The sequence below is a fragment of the Somniosus microcephalus genome, chromosome 9 (genome assembly GCF_052327205.1).
Source record: "Somniosus microcephalus isolate GS21.2 chromosome 9, FLI_Smic_1.0, whole genome shotgun sequence".
Taxonomy (NCBI): domain Eukaryota; kingdom Metazoa; phylum Chordata; class Chondrichthyes; order Squaliformes; family Somniosidae; genus Somniosus; species Somniosus microcephalus.
Genome location: NC_140995.1, coordinates 118,632,430 through 118,653,930, shown reverse-complemented (window position 1 = coordinate 118,653,930; position 21,501 = coordinate 118,632,430). Strand labels below are relative to the sequence as shown.

At 43.8% G+C, this 21,501-nt stretch overlaps 2 protein-coding genes across 4 annotated transcripts in view; one reads left to right on the top strand and one right to left on the bottom strand.

The window, feature by feature from the left end:
• fam228a (family with sequence similarity 228 member A) overlaps window positions 1-3,140 on the bottom strand; it is a 68,992-nt gene extending 65,852 nt beyond the window's left edge. The window contains exon 1 of the mRNA XM_085997085.1: window positions 2,949-3,140. Within this exon, the coding sequence (XP_085853211.1) occupies window positions 2,949-3,020 (72 nt within the window). The 5' untranslated portion in view covers window positions 3,021-3,140. The remainder of the gene's footprint in view (window positions 1-2,948) is intronic.
• Window positions 2,203-19,149, top strand: pfn4 (profilin family member 4). 3 transcript variants are annotated; one of them, XM_085997087.1, is made up of 5 exons: window positions 2,203-2,346; window positions 6,996-7,124; window positions 11,259-11,342; window positions 11,784-11,889; window positions 18,739-19,149. In XM_085997087.1, the coding sequence occupies exons 1-5, from the start codon at window positions 2,290-2,292 to the stop codon at window positions 18,765-18,767; spliced, it is 405 nt and encodes a 134-aa protein (XP_085853213.1). In that variant the 5' UTR covers window positions 2,203-2,289; the 3' UTR covers window positions 18,768-19,149. The 3 variants fall into 3 exon arrangements, with proteins under 3 accessions (XP_085853213.1, XP_085853212.1, XP_085853214.1); XM_085997086.1 differs by having other exon boundaries at window positions 2,209-2,346; window positions 11,259-11,393; XM_085997088.1 differs by lacking the exon at window positions 2,203-2,346 and adding an exon at window positions 3,299-3,520 and having other exon boundaries at window positions 11,259-11,393.
• Window positions 19,150-21,501: the final 2,352 nt, after the last annotated feature.

Here is a 21,501-nt window from a genome sequence, read left to right as displayed (position 1 = left end):
TGGCCCCAACCGCTTCCTTTTCACCATGGACGTACAATCCCTCTACACCTCCATCCCCCACCCGGATGGCCTGAGGGCACTCCGCTTCTTCCTTGAACAGAGGCCCGACCAGTCCCCATCCACCACGACCCTCCTCCGCCTGGCTGAACTTGTTCTCACATTGAACAACTTCTCCTTTAACTCCACTCATTTCCTCCAAATCAAAGGCGTTGCCATGGGTACCCGCATGGGTCCTAGCTATGCCTGCCTTTTCGTGGAACAATCTTTGTTCCAGTCCTACTCGGGTCCCCTCCCTCACCTCTTTTTCCGATACATTGATGACTGTATCGGTGCCGTTTCCTGCTCTCGCCCCGAACTTGACAATTTCATTCACTTTGCCTCCAATTTCCACCCTTCCCTCACCTTCACATGGTCCATCTCTGACTCTTCCCTTCCCTTCCTCGACTTCTCCGTCTCCATCTCTGGGGATAGGTTATCGACCAATATTTACTACAAGCCCACTGACTCCCACAGCTACCTGGACTACACTTCCTCCCACCCCGCTTCCTGTAAGGACTCTATTCCATTCTCCCAGTTTCTCCGCCTCCGCCGTATCTGCTCCGACGATGCCACCTTCCACACCAGTGCTTCAGACATGTCTTCCTTTTTCCGCAACCGAGGATTCCCCTCTACCGTGGTGGACACTGCCCTCGACTGTGTCAGTTCTATCTCCCGCACCTCTGCCCTCACCCCTGCCCCTCCCTCCCGGAACCACGATAGGGTTCCCCTTGTCCTCACCTTTCACCCCACCAGCCTCCACATTCAACGGATCATCCTCCGGCATTTCCGCTACCTCCAAAGTGATCCCACCACCAAACGTATCTTCCCCTCCCCTCCCCTCCCCTTTCAGCATTCCGCAGGGACCGCTCTCTCCGAGACACCCTAGTCCACTCCTCTATCACCCCAAACAGCCCTTCCCCTTCGCCTGGCACCTTCCCGTGCAAGCGGAGGAGGTGTAACACCTGCCCCTATACCTCCCCCCTCCCCACTGTCCAGGGCCCCAAACACCCCTTCCAGGTGAAACAGCGATTTACTTGTACTTCTCGCAATCTAGTATACTGTATTCGCTGCTCACGATGCGGTCTCCTCTACATTGGGGAGACCAAACGCAGATTGGGTGACCGCTTTGCGGAACACCTCCGTTCAGTCCGTAAGGGTGACCCCGAGCTTCCGGTCGCCTGTCATTTCAATTCACCGCTCCATTCCCACTCGGACCTCACCGTCCTTGGCCTCTTGTACTGTTCCACGGAAGCTCAACGTAAACTCGAGGAACAGCACCTCATCTTCCGATTAGGCACTCTGCAGCCTTCCGGTCTCAATATCGAGTTCAACAATTTCAGATCATAACCTCGGCCCCTATTTCATTTTTACTTATATTTTTCCACTCCTTTCCTCCCCCCCCCCCTTTCCTTTTGTTTCTCTCTCACACCTGGCAGCTATCTTTTGCCCTGCCAGTACACTTTACACCTAATCCCAGCCTATTACCATCTCGTCTAGCTTCTAATCTCTTTTACTTCTTTTGGTTCTTTTATTCTTTTGTCCGATCGCAGCCCTGCCTTCGATCTAGTTCCTTTTCTCTCCAGTTTTGAAGAAGGGTCAAACCCAAAACATCAACTCAAATTTCTCTCCACGGATGTTGCCTGACCTGCTGAGTTTTTCCAGCATTTTCTGTTGTTATTTCGGATTTCCAACATCTGCAGTATTTTGCTATCGTAGACAGAATAGTGTCCAGTTCTGGGTGCCTTACTTTAGAAAGGATGTCAAGACTATGAAGGGGGTTAGAAGAGATTCAGCGAGATCTCTGGAGTCTGGACTCAACCTGACTCCAGTGAAGTGGAGTGAGACTCCATCCTCCTTAACTGAGGATTTACACTAACTTTAGCCTGAGTGCAAATCCCTTTCCTTCACAGCAACACTACAATTGCAGTGTAAATGCGCCCTAAAAGAAACACATTCAACGTTTAACTGCTAAAGCAACTTTAAAAAAATACAAATTCAAGATTTTTAAGCTTACAATTATGAGGTTGCTCTGACACTAGATCAGTTATCCTGACATCATAAATCATTACTCAGTATGGAATATAAAACACATTTTTGTCGTATTTGCGAAATACCGGTACCTCCGGCAAAAAAAAGCTGTCAAACATAAACCCGCCCTCTTTGAATCCTCTATAGCAACTCTTGTGCAGTGAGTCGGATAGCTGCAAGGGCCGTGTCTCGGTTTTCGCACTGATTTGAGCACCAGTGACTATGTTTAGAATTCACAGTTTGAGACCATTGACTCGGTTACTAGAGAGCTCCCTCTCGGTAGGTGCCTGCACCGCCACAAGGTGCTTAACAAACTGGGAATCTGTTCAAAGGTTTCAACAACTGTGTGGACTCCGGGGAAAGGTGGAAACAAATTCTTCGTATTTCGAGGATATCGCACGGCGCTGCAGGTTTGGGAGAAACACGAACAATGTGGAAATTAACCACACATCGTGGGGAAACCTTGCGTGACCGGTGGGCACCGCAGGGCATAGAAAACACTGGGAATAAGTGTCTTTTGTTTTACGGTTTAGTTCCTCATTAGTTGCGTCCCTCTTTAGAGGGGAAAAAAGTGCACTTTTGTTTGAGGACACCGGGCAACTCAGTGTCTCCTTGTGGGTTTTATTAGAAAAGGCATATTGTTGGGGAACCGCGCTTTCATCAATCTCATTTTGTTCATTCGTTTCAGTGAGATTAAGTGACTTTACTCCGTATTTTTTATAAAAAGAACGGATAAATGTAGACGTGAATCGGCGTGGCACGGGATACATTCATGGCAGCTTGTTATTTATTTGGGGAGGTGGGGGGCGAGGCGAGATTTAAAGTCACTAACTCCTTTCCCCTCCTTTCCTTGCCGTCCTCTCCCTCCTCCCCGCACTCACAGCTCTGGTGCACTCGGTCTGAAACGGGCCAAGGACGGTGATGTGATCCGAGCGGATCCTGTTGGAGCTCATGGTCCGGAGCCGCGCCCCGTCACCGCGGGGAGGGAGGGGGGGAAGAGAGCGAGGACCAACCGACCAACCCGGCTCACTGGGGATATCACAGCGCCTCACCGACCGACCGGCCCGGCTCACTGGGGATATCACAGCGCCTCACCGACCGACCGGCCCGGCTCACTGGGGATATCACAGCGCCTCACCGACCGACCGGCCCGGCTCACTAGGGATATCACAGCGCCTCACCGACCGACCGGCCCGGCTCACTAGGGATATCACAGCGCCTCACCGACCGACCGGCCCGGCTCACTAGGGATATCACAGCGCCTCACCGACCGACCGGCCCGGCTCACTGGGGATATCACAGCGCCTCACCGACCAACCGGCCCGGCTCAGCTCCTGTTTCTACCGATTCATAGTTATTGCCGTTTGACACCCGTTGCAGCTGAGAACTACGATTCGGATATTTGTTTTCGCAGAGTTTTTTAAAAATGTGAACCGGATTCTTCCGCTCTCGGGTACATCGATAAACAATCATGAAAGGGTCTGGTTTCTATGGCGACCCGGCTTTTTCAACGCCTTGAAAGTGATGCTGTTGTGATTGACAAGCTGGCTGACCAATGAGCGGTCACTGACCCTGTGACTGTTATGACGGTGCGGGTACTCCGTCCAATGTGGGTGCGTGGGAGGCGGGTCCTGGCCCTGGCCGCGGGGTGACGGATCTGGCGGGTGGCTTTCATCTGCCGCTTGCTCTGCTGCCGTGTGTCGCTCTGTTATTGCTTCTGTCGTATCCACCTTCCGCTCCTCTCCTCAGACCAGGCTCCAGAGCTCACGTCCCTCGCTGGTGAGCCCCGACCCAGGTTTGAGGAGGAGGTATCAGGGCGGAGACCCCGCCCCTGCCCTCAGCAGCAGTTACTGAATGGTGATCAGGGACACGAACCCTGACTGATGTTATTCCCCCTCCCTAATGCAGGACACTGAGGACAGTCGCAGCCCCTGGTGCCGTGCTGGCTGGCGTGAGCACCGACTGTCAGACCTGTTCTGTACAGCTCAGTACCACTCCATTGCTGTATTGATTGGTTTCTGTGGCTAGGTTATTTGGTTTGACACAGTGCCAATCAGGTCATTCCCTGTATTGATCTCTTTGTCACTTGTGCCATTTTTCCCTATGCTGCTTTCCAAAACTGATAGCCAATGATCAGTCAGTACCCTTCTCCAGTCCTCTCCATTGCTCCCCTCCCCCAGCAAGTTCTTACTGAGGAGGAACATTAATGATAATTCAGAGGCAACGGATTCAATCAAGTATCAGCTTGGCTCAGTTGGTAGCACTTTCACATTCGAATCAAAAGGTTGTGGGTCCAAACCCCACTTCAGGAGTTGAGCATCGATTACTTAACATAATCATAAAGATGTGCTACATTGAAGTACTGACCTTTGGTTGAGAGAACAGCAACAACATTGCATTTATATAGCACATTTAACATAGTTAAAGCACCTTTAACATAGTGTCAGCTGTGGCTCAGTAGGTAGCACCCTCGCCTTTAAGTCAGAAGGTTGTGGGTCCCACTCCAGGGACTTGAGCACATAAATCTAGGCTGACACTCCAGGACAGTGCTGAGGGAGTGCTGCACTGTCGGAGGTGCCGTCTTTTGGATGATGCGTTAAACCGAGGCCCCGTCTGCTTTCTCAGGTGTACGTAAAAGATCCCAAGGCACTATTTTGAAGAAGAGCAGGGGAGTTATCCCCGGTGTCCTGGCCAATATTTACCCCTCAACCAACATAACAAAAAACAGATTATCTGGTCATTATCACATTGCTGTTTGTGGGAGCTTGCTGAGCACAAGTTGGCTGCCGCATTTCCCACATTACAACAGTGACTACACTTCAAAAATACTTCATTGGCTGTAAAGCGCTTTGAGACATCCAGTGGTCATGAAAGGTGCTATATAAATGTAAGTCTTTTTTCTTTTTAGAAGAACACCCAAAGCACTTAGGGGAATTGAGCGAGGTGACCGACGACATGGTTAACTAGATGGGTTTTGAGAAGGCACTTAAAGGCATGGAGAGAGGAAGCAGGGCAAGAGTTTTAGAGAGGGAGTTTCACAGATAAAGGCTGAGATAGCTGAAAGCTCTGCTGTTGATGGTTGAATGGGGGAATGTGCAGGAGATGAGATGGAGGATTGAAGAGCTAAGGATGGCACATAAGTGTGGAGGAGACCTTGGAGATAGGGTGGGACAAGGCCATGGAAGGAGATGGCTGGACTTTCTCTTGTTTGAATGGTCATTACCTGCCACTTATGTGGTGCAAATGTTTCCTGCCACTTGTCAGCTCAAGCCTGGATGATATCCAGTTCATGCTGTAGGCTGGCATGAGTTGCTTCAATAATGGGAAGAGTTGAACACTGTGTACTGTCAGTGTACTGTGCCCCACTCCTGATCTCTCAAGACAGACAGATGCTCATTGATAAAGTAGCTTAAGATGGTTGAGCTGTGGAAGATTCCCTGAGGAACTCCTGCAGTGATGTCCTGGGACTGGGATGACTGGCCTTCGACATCTCTGACCATCTCCCTTTGTGTTCATTTCTATGATTTATCGAATGATGAATGGAAAACTGCTAATGGTGTTTGGTTTCTCTGCGGAAAGAATTGGATCAAGTAGCTATAAACAGGAGACTGGAAAAATGAGAGCTTCTAAAAGTTAGCGAAAAGTTAAGTAAGTGCTTAACAACTCTGGAGGGAGTGAAAGAGAACAATTAGCGCAGTGTATTAAAGAAAGAAAAGAAAGAAAATTATGAAGGAATTTATTTTCAAAACAGAAAACCTTTATAATGTCAGGATAATTTAAATAATTTCAAACTTTGCACATTTCTGTGCTGTATTGTATCAGTAATATTTGACAAATACTTTAAAATTTACATCTAATATGTAAATAAATTCTGACCCAGTGATGATGAAGTAACGACAATGTAAGTCCTAGTCAGGTTGGTGTGTGACTTAGAGGGGTGCATGAAGGTGATGATGTTCCCATAACATTGCTGCTTTTGTCATTCTTGGTTGTAGCGGTAGCAGGGGAGGGGGGCTGCTGTCAAAGTAACCTTGGTGAGTTGCTGCAATGCATCCTGTAAATTGTACATATTGCAGCCACAGAGTATGCAGGTGGTAGTTGGGATTGAAATTGATTCCAAAGGCAGGGGCACAAATCAAACAAACTGCTCTATCCTGAATGGTGTCAAGTTTCTTGATTGTTGTTGCACCCATCCAGGCGTGGTGAGAATTCCATCACATTCCTAACTTTAACATAGTAGATGGTGGATAGGCTTTGAAAGGTCAGGAGGTGAGCCACTGGTCGCAACGTGCCCAGCCTTTGTCTTGCTCTTGATGCCAGGCTGTTGATATGTCTCTTCACTTCTCTTTTGTTCTCTCCCAGCCCCCAAACTGGCCTTTTAATCTGTTTCATTTCCTGTGCTTTTTCAGTCTTGACAAAGGGTTTCGACCTGAAACGTTGACTCTATTTCTCTCTCCACGGATGTTGCCTGGCCTGCTGAGTTTTTCCAGCATTTTCTGTTGTTATTTTGGATTTCCAGCATCTGCAGTATTTTGATATCGTATTGTTGATATGGCTGGTCCACTTCTGCTTCTGGTCAATAATGACCTTCAGGATGTTGATGGTGGAGGACTCAGTGATGGTGGAGGACTCAGTGATGGTGGTGCCATTGAAGGTTGGAGGGGGGAGAGGGGTTGGTGGATGCTGGATTTATTCTTGCTTGAGATGGTCATTACCTGGCACTTATGTGGTTAGTTGGTTGGTTCTTACACTATATTATTTTCCAGAGAGGGAGGTGTTAAAAAATTAATTTCTGTAAATGCTAGAGAATGATAATGCCCAAGAACCCAAACCTAGCAATGAAGATAACATAGGTTAAAATAAACTACAGTCTTAGCTTTTGATGCTTGGAATAACTGTACAGTGTTCTGTTTGTTTTGTTTTGACAGGATAAATTCAAAATGGGTGAATACCAGGATCTGCTGACTCAGTCTCTTCTTGCAACAAACCATGTTCATGATTGCGCAATCATAAATTTGAAAACTCTCTCAGTGGTGACAGCCTCCAAAGGATTCAAGGTAAGAATGTGCATTTGTTATATTTTTGGTGATGAGTTCAATACCTTCAACTTGTAATGTTTGTTTTGGTGATCAAGAGAATAAATCTCACGGGTTCCAGCAGGGGCAGATTAACTCCCCCTGAAGGGTGTGGGATTCTTCGGAATTCTCCTGTAAAAGGGAGGTGCCAATAATACAGCGCTATGGAACCATTCACTGGGGCACTCGGGAAATCTCTCGCTTTCCTATGAGGCCAGTCCACCCTAAGTTCCAGTGACATGCTGAGCTGCATGAGAATTGGAAATGGCTTAAGAAGAGGTTACTGGCTCCTGTGCAACCAACTAGTTCCCCAAATTATGTCTGTGACATAAGGCTCCACCCCTTTGTTGCAGATTAAAAAGCACACAACCCAGAGAGCGTGCTCTCTGTCTCTGCCATTAAGACTGGGCACTGAAACCGCAGCATTAAAGGACCCAGCTACAGCATGAGACCGAGAGAGACTCCTCAGGCTTTAATGGACATGAGATAGATTGCAATGTACACCTGATCACATCTAGGTATAGGAATAATGAAGCTGTGACAAAATTAGTACAGTTGATCTGTGCTTTGTTAGCAATTCACTCTTATCACAAGGGAGCAGACTAAGGGCACAGCACGTATTTAGAGATGAAATGTCTTAATAATAGTTACGGTTTGTGTATATGTGGGTTAGATTTGGATTAAAAGTGTAGGATTGTGTTGTTTGTTACATACATGGTAGGACATTAATGTGGGATGTGGATTGGTATGAAATAAACTGATCCTGCTCCTGTTACTTCTGAGTGTAGTTTTATTTACACTATAACACTGCAGAGGGTGTCATTGTATTATGTGAAGAAAGAAACATTTGCTCCTAGTCTGTTTCACACATTCATTATTCAGTGGGGGGAAATATCTTCTAACTTCTCGGTTTTTTTGAGGTTTTGTCATTTTAAATGTGTCCTCTATTCTGCAAGCATAATCCAAGTTTGTTTTTGTATTTATTTTCTGTTGGCATTTAGGTTCTTATGAGCTTTTATGCCAATTGTTTTAGTTTCTTTTTAATCCCCAGCGTAACTACTGCTACCAATATGACTCCCAGTGTGTCACCCTAAACCTGCAAGATCCTTGTAGCAGAGCTTTGGACAAGTTAGAGTTTATGACAAGTGGAGGATAGGCGACCAACAAGGAGAGCATTGAATAATTCTATCTGGAGGGGACCAGGGCATGAGTAGGATTTAGTGATGGAGGAGCGGAGGTATAGGTAGAAGAAAGACTTATCATAGAATCATAGTATGGTTACAGCACAAAGGAAGCCATTCGGCCCGTCGAGCCCGTGCCGGCTCTCGGCAAGAGCACGTCAGCTAGTCCCCCTCCCCCGCCCTTTCCCGATAGCCCTGCAAATTTTTTTCCTTCAAGTACTTATCCAATTCCCTTTTGAAAGCCATGATTAAATCTGTCTCCACCACCCTTTCAGGCAATGCATTCCAGATCCTAACCACTTGCTGAGTAAAAAAGTTTTTCCTCATGTTGCCTTTGGTTCTTTTGCCAATCACCTTAAATCTGTGTCCTCTGGTTCTCAACCCTTCCGCCAATGGGAACAGTTTTTCTCTATCTACTCTGTCTAGACCCCTCATGATTTTGAACACCTCTATCAAATCTCCTCTCAACCTTCTCTGCTCTGAGAACAACCCCAGCTTCTCTAGTCTATCCACGTAACTGAAGTCCCTTGTCCCTGGAATCATTCTCGTAAATCTTTTCTGCACCCTCTCTAAGGCCTTCACATCCTTCCTAAAGTGCGGTGCCCATAATTGGACACAATACTCCAATACTCCAGTTGAGGCCGAACCAGTGTTTTATAAAGGTTCATCATAACTTCCTTGCTTTTGTACTCTATGCCTCTATTTATAAAACCCAGGATCCTGTATGTTTTTTTAATCACTTCCTCACCCTGCCCTGGCACCTTCAACGATTTGTGCACATATACACTTAGGTCTCTCTGTTCATGCACCCACTTTAGGATGGTACCCTTTATTTTATATTGCCTCTCCTCGTTCTTCCTACCAAATGTATCACTTCACACTTTTCTGTGTTAAATTTCATCTGCCACGTGTCCGCCCATTTCACCAGCCTGTCTGTCTTCTTGAAGTCTATCGCTATCCTACTCACTGTTCACTATACTTCCAAGTTTTCTGTCATCTGCAAATTTTGAAATTGTGCCCTGCACTCCCAAGTCCAAGTCATTAATATATATCAAGAAAAGCAGTGGCCCTAATACCGACCTCTGGGGAACACCTTCCTCCAGTCCGAAAAACAACCATTCACCACTACTCTCTGTTTCGTTTCACTTAGCTAATTTCATATCCATGCTGCCACTCTCCTTTTTATTCCATGGGCTTCAACTCTGCTGGCAAGCCTATTATGTGGCACTTTATCAAGCGCCTTTTGGAAGTCCATATACACCACATCAACCGCATTGCCCTCATCAACCCTTTCTGTTACTTCATCAAAAAATTCAATCAAGTTAGTTAAGCACGATTTGCCTTTAACAAATATGTGCTGGCTTTCCTTAATTAATCCACACTTGCCCAAGTGACTGTTAATGTTGTCCCTGATTATCGTTTCTAAAAGCTTCCCCACTACTGAGGTTAAACTGACTGTCCTGTAGTTGCTGGGTTTATCCTTACACCCTTTTTTGAACAAGGGTGTAACATTTGCAATTCTCCAGTTCTCTGGCACCACCCCCGCTTCTAAGGAGGATTGGGAGATTATGGCCAGTACCTCCGCGATTTCCTCCTTAACCTCCCTCAGCTTCCTAGGATGCATCCCATGCAGTCCTGGTGACTTATCAACTTTAAGTACAGAAAGCCTTTCTAGTACTTCTTCATTATCAATTTTTATCTCATCCAGTAACTCCACTATCTCCTCTTTCACTATGACTTTGCATCTGTCTTTACCAAGGAAGAAGATGCTGCCAAAGTACTCATTTAGTACCTCAGCCATGCCCTCTGCCTCCATGCGTAGGTCTCCTTTTTGGTCTCTGATCGGCCCCACCCCTCCTCTTACTACCCGTTTATAATTTATATGCCTGTAGAGGACTTTTGAATTTCCTTTTATGTTAGCAATTCCCTTTTATGTTAGCATTTATATAGTGCCTTTCACAACCTCAGGACATCCCAAAGCGTTTTACAGCCAATGAAGTACTTTTGAAGTGTAGTCACTGTTGTGATGTAGGTGGAGGTGAGCAGTGCAGCAGAGTTACAAATAAGCAGTCTCGTGATGGATAGAATGTGGGATATAAAGCCCTGTTCACGTTCAAACAATATGACAAGGTTGCAAGGCATGCTCAGTAGTTTCAAACACTGTTGAAGGAACAATAACAATTTGATTCATGTCTTTGGCTTTATAGTACTGACAGAAAGTTGGAAGCTGACTGGAAGAATTTGAACAGGGACTTGGGAAGGATGGGCATAGAGTTGGCAGGCAGTGTCATATTCTAGGATTGTAGAGGGAAAAAGGAAGTCAAACAGTTGGAGGGGACAGATGGGTCAAGGGTGGGTTTTTAAGGAGGGTAGTGTTGATGGCGGTTTTTGAAGGTACAGTGTCTGTGGAGAGAAAACTACTGACAATGTCAGTAGTACTGCATGAAAAAAGGCATGCCACAGGTTATCAACAGCCAGTGTACACTGATTGGCCACATCCACAAAAGATACAACAACCACATCTGCAGACTTTGGCACACCTACCTGGCAATGACCATGGGGAACTGTCTTCACTGATATGCAGTTTGCTGTTTCCATCATTTATGCACCTGAACTTATTCTAATGAACTCACCTTGGAAAATTGGGCGGAAAAAGCAAACCTCAGTTTGTGTCAGTAAAAAATGGTTTTTAATCGTATGGGTGTAAACTGCACCTGTACAGAAAAATCTAAGCTGCTGTGGGTATATTGACTAATAATTGATTCCAAGTCACATTTATAACGTAGTTTCAAGGTATGACTGAAATATTCAGCTGTCACGCATTGTGTTGTGCTGTACTTAACCACACCTGTATGTTTGGGCATGTTTGATAACAATAGGTTTCAGTAAAATGAAAAATAGTTTCCAATAACATGAAACATTTTGTTTTTGTTAGTTGGAACCAGTGGAAACTCAAGCCTTCGTGAATGCTTTCAAGCAGCCAGGCAACATCCGAGAAGATGGCCTTTACTTTAAGAATGTAAACTACCTATGTGTCAGAGCAGATAAGAATTCAGTGTACTGTAAATATGTAAGCTGAGATATTATTATTTATATTAAAATAGTAGGCACATATTCAATTTGTGTTCAATCTATTTATGCATTTTAAACTGTACTTACTGTATTGTCCTTTGTGCATCTTTCTATGAACTGGTTGTGTTCAAAGACTGATATTGATCTGAATGATAAATATTTGAAGAAAATAACTACAAAAAGATTTGAATGAGCTGTCTATCAAGTTTAAAATAAAAAGAGTAGAGGAATTGACTGATATTTGTTCGGGTTTTGTGTACTGCATTTTTAAGTCTTTTATTCAGGGCATGTCTGGAGTCAGCAATTTTTTTTGTAGTGCTTTTTTAAAACCTGATATTGAATTATGAATTAAGCTGTTTAATAACTGGATGCTGGTTTCTTTAAACAGAATAATGAGGGCCTGCTGTTGGTAAAGACAGGATCATATATTATCTGTGCCACTTACAGGAAGGGGATGTATCCAAGTGTGTGTGTTGAAGCTGTGGAGAAACTTGGTGAGTATTGGGAAACTAAGTATGTAAAACAACTGAAAGATTGGATTTAATTGAGACTAAGAAGTGTAGGCTCTTATTGTGGCATCTCTGCATCCCCATTTTTCACCCTGAACATTGCAATAGCAACACTAAAATTACAAACATTGATTTACTATAGATAACTCACCTGAAGCCCACCTGCTGCGGTTTTTGAGTAGGCCTCAATTTAGTTGGCCAGCGCTCCTGCAGCAAACAGCTATGCTATGCAAGTTGGGATTCTACGAAGTAGATAGGACCCCAAAGGGGATGTATCCAAGTGTGTATGTTGAAGCTGTGATGTTTAGCGCTATGTTCGCTGAGTGGCGGAACCACCCAGTGTCCAGAGTGTGAGATGGCGAGCATCAGTGTCACTTAAAGGGATCACTGGAAACAATTCTGGTAACAATAAAAATAGGTTATTTGGCAGTTTTGTGGCTTCAGCTTTCCTATAAATGCTATCCTTGATCCTTGCTCATAATGCTCACCATCACCCTCTCTCCCCCAGATTGGTCCAGTCCTCCCCTTTAACCCATTGCTACAGGCCTACATATTGTGGCTGCCTCGTCATGTTTTACACCCTTCCAAAATGACAAGCTGCCTATCAAGGCTGGAAATATATGGGTAGCTCACCAGTGAAATGCAAATGAAGTCTGATCATCAAAATGATTTGGGCATATCGGGCACACATTCCATTTGTTGTGCCCATCTGGTGTATGCTGAAAATGAAAATTGACTACTTGATGTAGCATACAGACTAGTTAGTTACTGGTTTTGCATCAAATGGCTGAAACTATGAATTCCTGTATAATTCAATACTTTGGTCTTCAAGGTCACAGCTTAATGAATTTTGATTTACTGGAAGTGTGTTCCCATTCCCCAAAGGCTGATATGTGCTGGTTGTCACTCAGCTAAGTGTTGCCTTGATGAGTCATAAGGTGCAGACATGAATTTGCAAGCAAGTGACAGAGCAGCCCAGTACCTTTTGATGGCTATTAAAATGGAAGATGATGCTGTATGAGGTGGTTAACCTTCTGACATTTCATGGAACCATCCCTATAGAGCCAAGTTTCAGGATGCAGCTGACGGTTACTGTCACAGTTTGTACCAGCCGTATGCTGCATGATATCTGCAGGCATATTTGCATCAGACGACATACTCTGTAATTGGGTACGGTAGTGTAGTGTTATGCACCTGGAATAGTAATCCAGTTTTAATTAAGGCCTAGACTAATTAGCTATAGAACGCAAGTTCAAATACCACCATTGCAATTTCAGAAAAAAAGGGGAAAAAAATCGCTAAGAAATTTTAAAATTGTAATGATCAGTAACATGTCATTCTAGAATGGTACACTAGGTGGAGCTGTATGTTTAGTAGTGGGCTACCCACAAGGCAGTAGTCAAGATGGATGCCTGTACACTAGTCCACATGGCTGAATAAATGACTAGCTCAAGCTAGCTGTTCATAATGAAAACGTCTATTTATTTATGAACATAACATGGTATCAGGATTGGTAATATCTGCTGAATATTGTGAAATGCGACATGGAGAATTTGAAGTCACCGGAGGGTTTGAAACTCACGGGGAATGTCAACTGCAATTGGCGGACTTTCAAACAACAATTCGAACTCTACATTGCTGCCATCGGGTTCGGTATGAAGCCAGACGCAAGGAAAATAGCATTGCTGCTCACGGTTGCAGGCCTGCAGGCGATAGAGGTATTTAATACGTTTGTATTTGATCAAGAGGAGGACAGAGAAAAAATGGACGATGTGCTAAAGAAGTTTGATACACATTGTTCTCCCAAAAAGAACGAGACCTATGAGAGGTACGTGTTCCGTTCACGGACACAGCAGCAAAATGAGACTTTTGATAGCTTCGTGACCGATCTGAAACTGAAAGCACAGACATGTAATTTCTCTGAACTGAAATCATCCATGATTCGTGACCAGATTGTGTTTGGTATTCATGATAAAAAAGTCAGGGAACATTTGTTGAGAGAAACCGAACTAACATTGGAGGATGCTGTGAAAGTATGCCATGCCAGTGAGCTAGCTCAACAGCACGCAAAGACTTTCAGTGAAATTAATAATAATGCGACTGTAGTGAATGGCTGTGCTGCTGTCGGTGCTGTGTCCTATGAGGGGAAGAAACGTGGGCAGAACAGAAATGCAAAGCAATCGGAGGATGGAATTTTTAATTGTAAACGCTGTGGTTACCAGCACCAGTCAAGACAATGCCCAGCGTTTGGAAAAATGTGCACAAAATGTAATGGAAAGAATCACTTTGTTTTTACTTTTGAAAAGCATTGTTTGGCAAAGAAAGGGCAACAAGTCAATGTGATTGAGGACACTGATTTCAGTGAGACATTTTTTGTAGGAATGGTGTCATATGACAATATAGAAAAGGATACAGAAAATGTGCAGCCCTCAGGAATGGACAATGCTGAACATAAAGTTAATGCAGTAAAAGAGGACAAATGGATGATGCCACTGCAGGTAAATGGAGCATTAGTTACATTGAAACTAGACACTGGGGCAAAAGCAAACTTAATCAGTATGAGTGACATTAAAAATATGAAAGAAAAGCCCAAATTACAGAAAAAGTCAGTACTACTGAAGAACTATAATGGACAGAAAATAGATAGCTTAGGTGTATGCAGACTTAAAGTGACAGTCAAAGACAAAGTGCATCATCTCATGTTTTCCGTTGTGGCTGAAGGACTTGATTCACTATTAGGTGACAAAGCTTGTGAGGACTTAGAACTGGTCAAGAGAGTCTACCATATAAACTGTGCCATAAGCAGACCAGATGACTCAGTGGATTCTGTAGTGAGTAATTTCCAGGATGTGTTCAAAGGATTTGGAGTTCTACCATTCACTTACAAGATCCAGCTAAAGGAGGATGCTCAGCCAGTGGTACATGCTCCACGAAGAGTTCCAGCACCCCTGCGTGACCGGCTCAAGAATGAGCTGGACAGAATGACCACACTAGGAGTCATCAGGAAAGTCGAAGAGCCAACAGACTGGGTTAACTCCATGGTATGTGTAAAGAAAAAGAACAATGATCTAAGAGTATGCATGGATCCAAAGGACTTAAATGCAAACATAAAACGTGAACACTACCAGATCCCCAAGCGAGAAGAAATCACCAGTGAAATGTCAGGTGCCAGATACTTCACAAAGCTCAATGCCTCACAAGGATTTTGGCAACTAAAACTGGATGAAGAGAGCACCAAATACTGTACCTTCAACACACCATTTGGCAGGTATTGTTTCCTCAGAATGCCTTTCGAGATAATATCTGCATCTGAAATCTTTCATAGAGCGATGGAACACATAATGGAAGGTCTGGAAGGAGTTCGGGTCTATGTTGATGACATCATCTGGGGCTCCACACTGAAAGAACACAATGAGAGACTGACTAAAGTGCTACAGAGCATACGCTGGAATGGACTGAAGCTCAACAAAGCCAAGTGTCAGTTTGGCGTCCAGGAAGTCACTTTCCTAGGAGATAATCTATCTGGCGAAGGAATAGAGCCAGATATGGAAAAAGTAAACGCCATACTCAACATGCCCCGACCCACTGACAAAAATGGAATGCTACGCATCATGGGGATGATAAACTTCATTGGAAAGTTCATTCCTAACTTGTCAGCCAAGACAGCCTGTCTGCGAGACCTGCTACATAAAACAAATGAGTTCGCATGGACAGAAAGACATGAACAAGAGTGGATGAACCTCAAAACAGTGCTGACAACCACACCTGTACTCACCTTCTTTGACCCAACAAAGAGAATCAAAGTGTCAACGGATGCATCAAAAGATGGCCTAGGCGCGGTCTTGCTACAAGCAGAGGGTGAAGATTGGAAGCCTGTTGCCTATGCCTCCAGGTCTATGACTGACTCCGAGTGTCGATACGCCCAGATTGAAAAGGAATGTCTAGGCTTGGTAGTTGGACTAGAAAAGTTCCATGGCTATATATATGGACTTCCCACCTTCACAGTTGAGACAGACCACTGCCCACTGGTTGCCATCATAAAAAAAAATCTGAATGTCTCCAAGGATTCAACGACTCATGATGGAGCTGCAAAGATATGACTTTGAACTGATCTGCACACCAGGCAAACACATAGTGTTAGCAGATGCACTATCCTGAGCACCCACAATGAGTCATGTGAGCTCTACTGAGGAAGACGTGGATGTTCATGTGAGTATGGTCACTGCTGCGCTGCCCGTGTCAGACACAAAATCAAAGCAAATAGCAGAAGAAACAGTAAAAGATACAGTGTTACAAACAGTAATAGAGAACATTCATCATGGTTGGCCAAAAGGTTCCTGTCCAAAGTACTATCACATCAGGTCAGAGTTAAGTGTCGCAAGTGGACTATTACTAAAACAGAACAGAATAGTCATTCCACAGGCTCTACATCAAGACATGCTCAAAAGGATTCATGAGGGACACCTCGGAATTGAAAAATGCAAAAGGAGAGCAAGAGACACTGTTTATTGGCCTGGCATAAATAAGGACATTGAGAACATGATAGGCATATGAGAGACATGTCAGAAATACCAAAACAAACAAGCAAAGGAACCAATGATAGTAACTGACTTACCAACAGCACCATGGCAAAAAGTTGGTATGGACCTTTTTCATTTGAATGGTAAAGACTATCTATTAGTGATTGACTACTATTCTAACTATCCCGAGATGGCGCTGCTCTCAAGCACATCAGCAAGCAGTGTCATAATGCATGTTAAATCCATCTTCGCCAGACATAGAATTCCTAGGATTGCCGTTAGCGACAATGGTCCGTGCTTCAACTGTAAGGAGTGGCAACAGTTTGCAGCACATTATGACTTTCAACACATCACATCCAGTCCTCTGTATGCTCAGTTGAATGGTAAGGCAGAGAAAGGTGTTCAAGTTTTCAAACAGCTACTGAAGAAAGCAACAGAAAGCAAGTCTGATCCTTATCTCGCCCTGCTGAGCTACCAAGCCTCCCCTTTAGACTCTGGTTCTTCACCTGCTGAACTCCTAATGGGTCGCAAGTTGCGCACCACGCTACCCTGCTGTGCAAAAGAAAAGCAGAGTAAGGAACTGAGACAGAGACTTCAACTGTTAAAGCTGAAACAGAAATCACACTATGACAAGTCATCCAAAACTCTGAAACCATTGACAAGAGATGATGTTGTCAGGATTGAGGATCCAGATGCATGGAACAGGAAAGCTACAGTTCTTGAGGAAGTAGGACCAAGGTCATACACTGTTAGAACTGAGGAAGGACAGATTCTCAGGAGGAACCGCCATTCCCTCCTGAAAACACAAGAAACTATCTAAGAGCAAATCGATGACAATGCCGCAACTGAATCTTGTCACTCACCACCAGAACAATCTAACACAAACACACATACAGGCTCTCATGAAAACACCTCAGACTTACCTGTGCTGAGAAGATCCACACGTGAAGTAAAAAAGCCTGATAGACTTAATCTTTGAGTACAAAGAAAACTATAATAAAAGAATGAAAAGCTTAGAGTTCATAAAGTAAAGCTTTGAAAATGTGTTGACTGTTGTGAAGATGTTTATGTCGTTATGATTGATTGATATTGATTTTGTTTAACCTCTAAGGAAGGGGGATGTAATGATCAGTAACATGTCATTCTAGAATGGTACACTAGGTGGAGCTGTATGTTTAGTAGTGGTCTACCCACAAGGCAGTAGTCAAGATGGGAAAAAAGAAAAAAAAAGGTCGCTAAGAAATTTAAAAATCACTTGCCTTAACATTAATGTGTCTTTTCCATGAGCTCTGTATACTATTCCAACAAGAACAGAAACATTGCTTCATTTATATATGGAAACATTGATAGAATTAACTGTAAAAAAAAAGGATTGCTTCTGAAAAAATAGCAGAACTCAAGTTACTGGGGCCTGATGGCATGGATACTAGACTATTGAAAAAAGTCAGAGAGGAGATGGCAGAGGTTCTGGCCACAATTTTCAATCCTTAAATATGCAGATCGTGCATGGATTTGACAGTAGCTGATATTCTAGATAGGAGAAATGGATAAACCGGGTAACTATATAAACCAATTAGTCTAACATCAGTTGTAGGCAAATTTTTAGAATACATCAGTTGAGATAAAATTAGTGAGCATTTAGAAATGGGTATCATGGACAGCCACCGTGGATTTATTAAAGGCAAGTTGTGTTTGACAAATTTAATATTTTCTTGAATAAAGGCAAGTTGTGTTTGACATTTAATATTTTCTTGAATACATGAGCAATTGGATGCATAAAAGACATGCAGTAGATTTAGTATACATAGATTTTCAGAAGCCATTTATTAAGGTGTTTCACAAGAGACTGGTTAGAAAAAAATCAGGGATATGGTATGAGAGGAAATGTAATAGCATGGATGTAAAGTTAGTTGAATGTCAAAAAGCCAAGTACCAGAGTAGATGAGAGCTGCTCATACTGGAGAAGGATTGGAGGTGATGTAGTCCCGGAGTTAGTGCCAGCTTTTAGAAGGACAACTATTGCTATTTCAGTAAACAACAATCTGTAAAAACATGAATTATTTTCAATTTACTTTTTATCTTACTAGCCAAATTTCCAAAGAAGCATCCAATCTAAGTAGCATATTTTGAAAAATATTTCAGCTTTCTCCAGTCAATGAATCAATGAGTCAATTTTGCCAGTCCATAAATATTTTAGACTTCAAAAACAAATAGTAGTGTAGCCAATATGTGCCTCTTGCAAGAGTACAGCGTGATTATGTTGCATTTGTGAAAAGAATAAATCATCTAACACCAATATGTTTCTTTATTTAAGGTGAATACTTTAAAGCAAAGGGTAAATGAAAGGATCAAAGACTGGCTTGTGGATTTATTGGTGATATATACGAACACAAAAAAAGCAAGAATGAGAAAAGGCCACTCCTTCTAAAGACCATGTACATCATGGACTCCGTTCCACCCATTTCTATCGCCCATACTCAGTGAACATTTCATCAGAAGATAAGGAGAGCTTGTTATTGTTAAAATCTAGCATGGTTTAAAAACCATAAGAAATCCGTTAAGGAGTTTCCTTATAAAAATAGAATTCAAAAACTAGTGTAAAAAATGCTACTCCTTCACACCATTGACAAGCTGAAGTTTCCTCAGAGTTCATATTCAGACTGGCACTCCTCTGTGTCTTCATATCCCTGTGTTAATTAAATTAATGCATTTTTGTCAGAAAATCGCATTATGGTCTGTGTTGCTTGTTATTACATAGAATTGCATAGAATATACAGCACAGAAACAGGCCATTCAGCCCAACCAGTCTGTGCTGGTGTTTATATTCCACACGGGTATCCTCCCATTCTAACCACCTCATCTCAGCCTTTCAGCATATCTTTCTTTGAAAACATCTAAGCTATTTGCCTCAACCACTTCCTAAAGTAGCGAGTTCCACACTCTAACCACTCGCTGAGTACTGGATCAGCAGAAATTTTCCCCAATTAAATATTTGGAAGACCAAAGCTATTGCCTTTGGTCCCCACCACAAACTCCGTTCCCTAGCCACCAACTCCATCCCTCTCCCTAGCTTCTGTCTGAGGCTTACAAGACTGTTCTCAACCTTGGTGTCATATTTGACCCTGAAATGAACTTCCGACCACATATCCGCGCCATAACTAAGACCGCCTATTTCCACCTCCATAACACCACCCGTCTCCGCCCCTGCCTCAGCTCATCTGCTGCTGAAACCCACATCCATGCCTTTGTTACCTCTAGACTTGACTATTCCAACGCACTCGTGGCTGGCCTCCCATGTCTACCCTATGTAAACTTGAGGTCATCCAAAACTCAGCTGCCCGTGTCCTAACTCGCACCAAGTCCCGTTCACACATCACCCCTATGCTCACTGACCTACATTGGCTCCCGGTTAAGCAATGGCTCGATTTAAAAATTCTCATCCTTGTTTTCAAATCCCTCCATGGCCTTGCCCCTCTATATCTCTGTAATCTCCTCCAGTCCCACAACCCCCCAAGATATCTGCGCTCCTCTAATTCTGCCCTCTTGAGCATCCCTGATTTTAATCACTCAGCCATGGGTGGCTGTGCCTTCAGCTGCCTAGGCCCCAAGCTCTGGAATTCACTCCTTAAATCTCTCTACCTCTCCTCCTTTAAGACGCTCCTTAAGACCTACCTCTTTAACCAAGCTTTTGGTCATCTGCTCTAATATTTCCTTATGTGACTCGGTGTCAATTTTTTTGTTTTATAACACTCCTGTGAAGTGCCTTGGGACGTTTTACTATGTTAAAGGCGCTATATAAATACAAGTTGTGGCTGAGCAAAGAAATTTCTCCTTATTGTGAATATTTTGCATAAAAATGTGAATTCAAAGGAATAGTGGGTAGGTTTTCAGCCTGTGAGGACTGGAAAATCAGCCAGGGATCCTTTTTTCATTGAATCCTTGTTCAAACTTGGCTGTGTGCATTTTTCCAGCAAGTTCGGCTGACTTGAGGTGCTCTCACACAATGAAAGCTTAGGTGCTAATGGTTCCTGGAGCTCTGGACACCCATCTGGAGTGGGCAAAACGATGCTCCATGTGACACTTATCTGATGTTATTTATTTCTTAATGGCTTCTTAGGCTGTCATTTCAGTGCAGCACTGAAGGAGTGCTACATTGTCAGAGATGCCATCTTTTGGATGAGACATTAAATCAAGGCCCTGCCTGCCTGTTTAGATGGAACTAAAAGATCTCAACAACAACTTGTACTTATATAGCACCTTTAACGTAGTAAAATGTCCCAAGGTGCTGCACAGGAGTATTTTAAAACAAAAAATTTGACACCGATCCACATAAGGATAAATTAGGGCAGGTGACCAAAAGCTTGGTCAAAGAAGTAGGTTTTAAGGAGCATCTTAAAGGAGGAAAGAGCGGTAGCGAGGCAGACAGGTTTAGGCAGGGAATTCCAGAGCTTAGGGCCTAGGCAACAGAAGGCACGACCACCAAAAGTTGAGCGATTATAATCAGGGATGCTCAAGAGGGTAGAATTAGAGGTGCGCAGATATCTCGGGGTGGGGGGGGGTGCGGTTGTGGGACTGAAGGAGATTACAGAGATAGGAAGGGGTGAGGCCATGGAGGGATTTGAAAACAAGGATGAGAATTTTGAAAATGAGGCGCTGCTTAACAGGGAGTCAACGTAGGTCAGCGAGCACAGGGGAGATGGGCGAACGGGACTTGGTGCAGATTAGGACACGGGCAGCCGAGTTTTGGATGACCTGAAGTTTACGTAGTGTGGAATGTAGGAGGCCAGTCAGGAGTGCGTTGGAATAGTCAAGTCTAGAGGTAACAAAGGCATGGTTGAAGGTTTTAGCAGCGGATGAGCTGAGACGGGCGATGTTACGGAGATGGAAATAGGCGGTCTTTGTTATGCTGCGGATATGTGGTCAGAAGTTCATTTCAGGGTCAAATATGACACCAAGGTTGCGAACAGCATGGTTCAGCCTCAGACAGATGTTAGGGAGAGGGATGGAGTCAGTGGCTAGGGAACGGCACTATTTATAAAGAGTAGCCCTCCCAGTGTCCTGGCCAACATTTAACCCC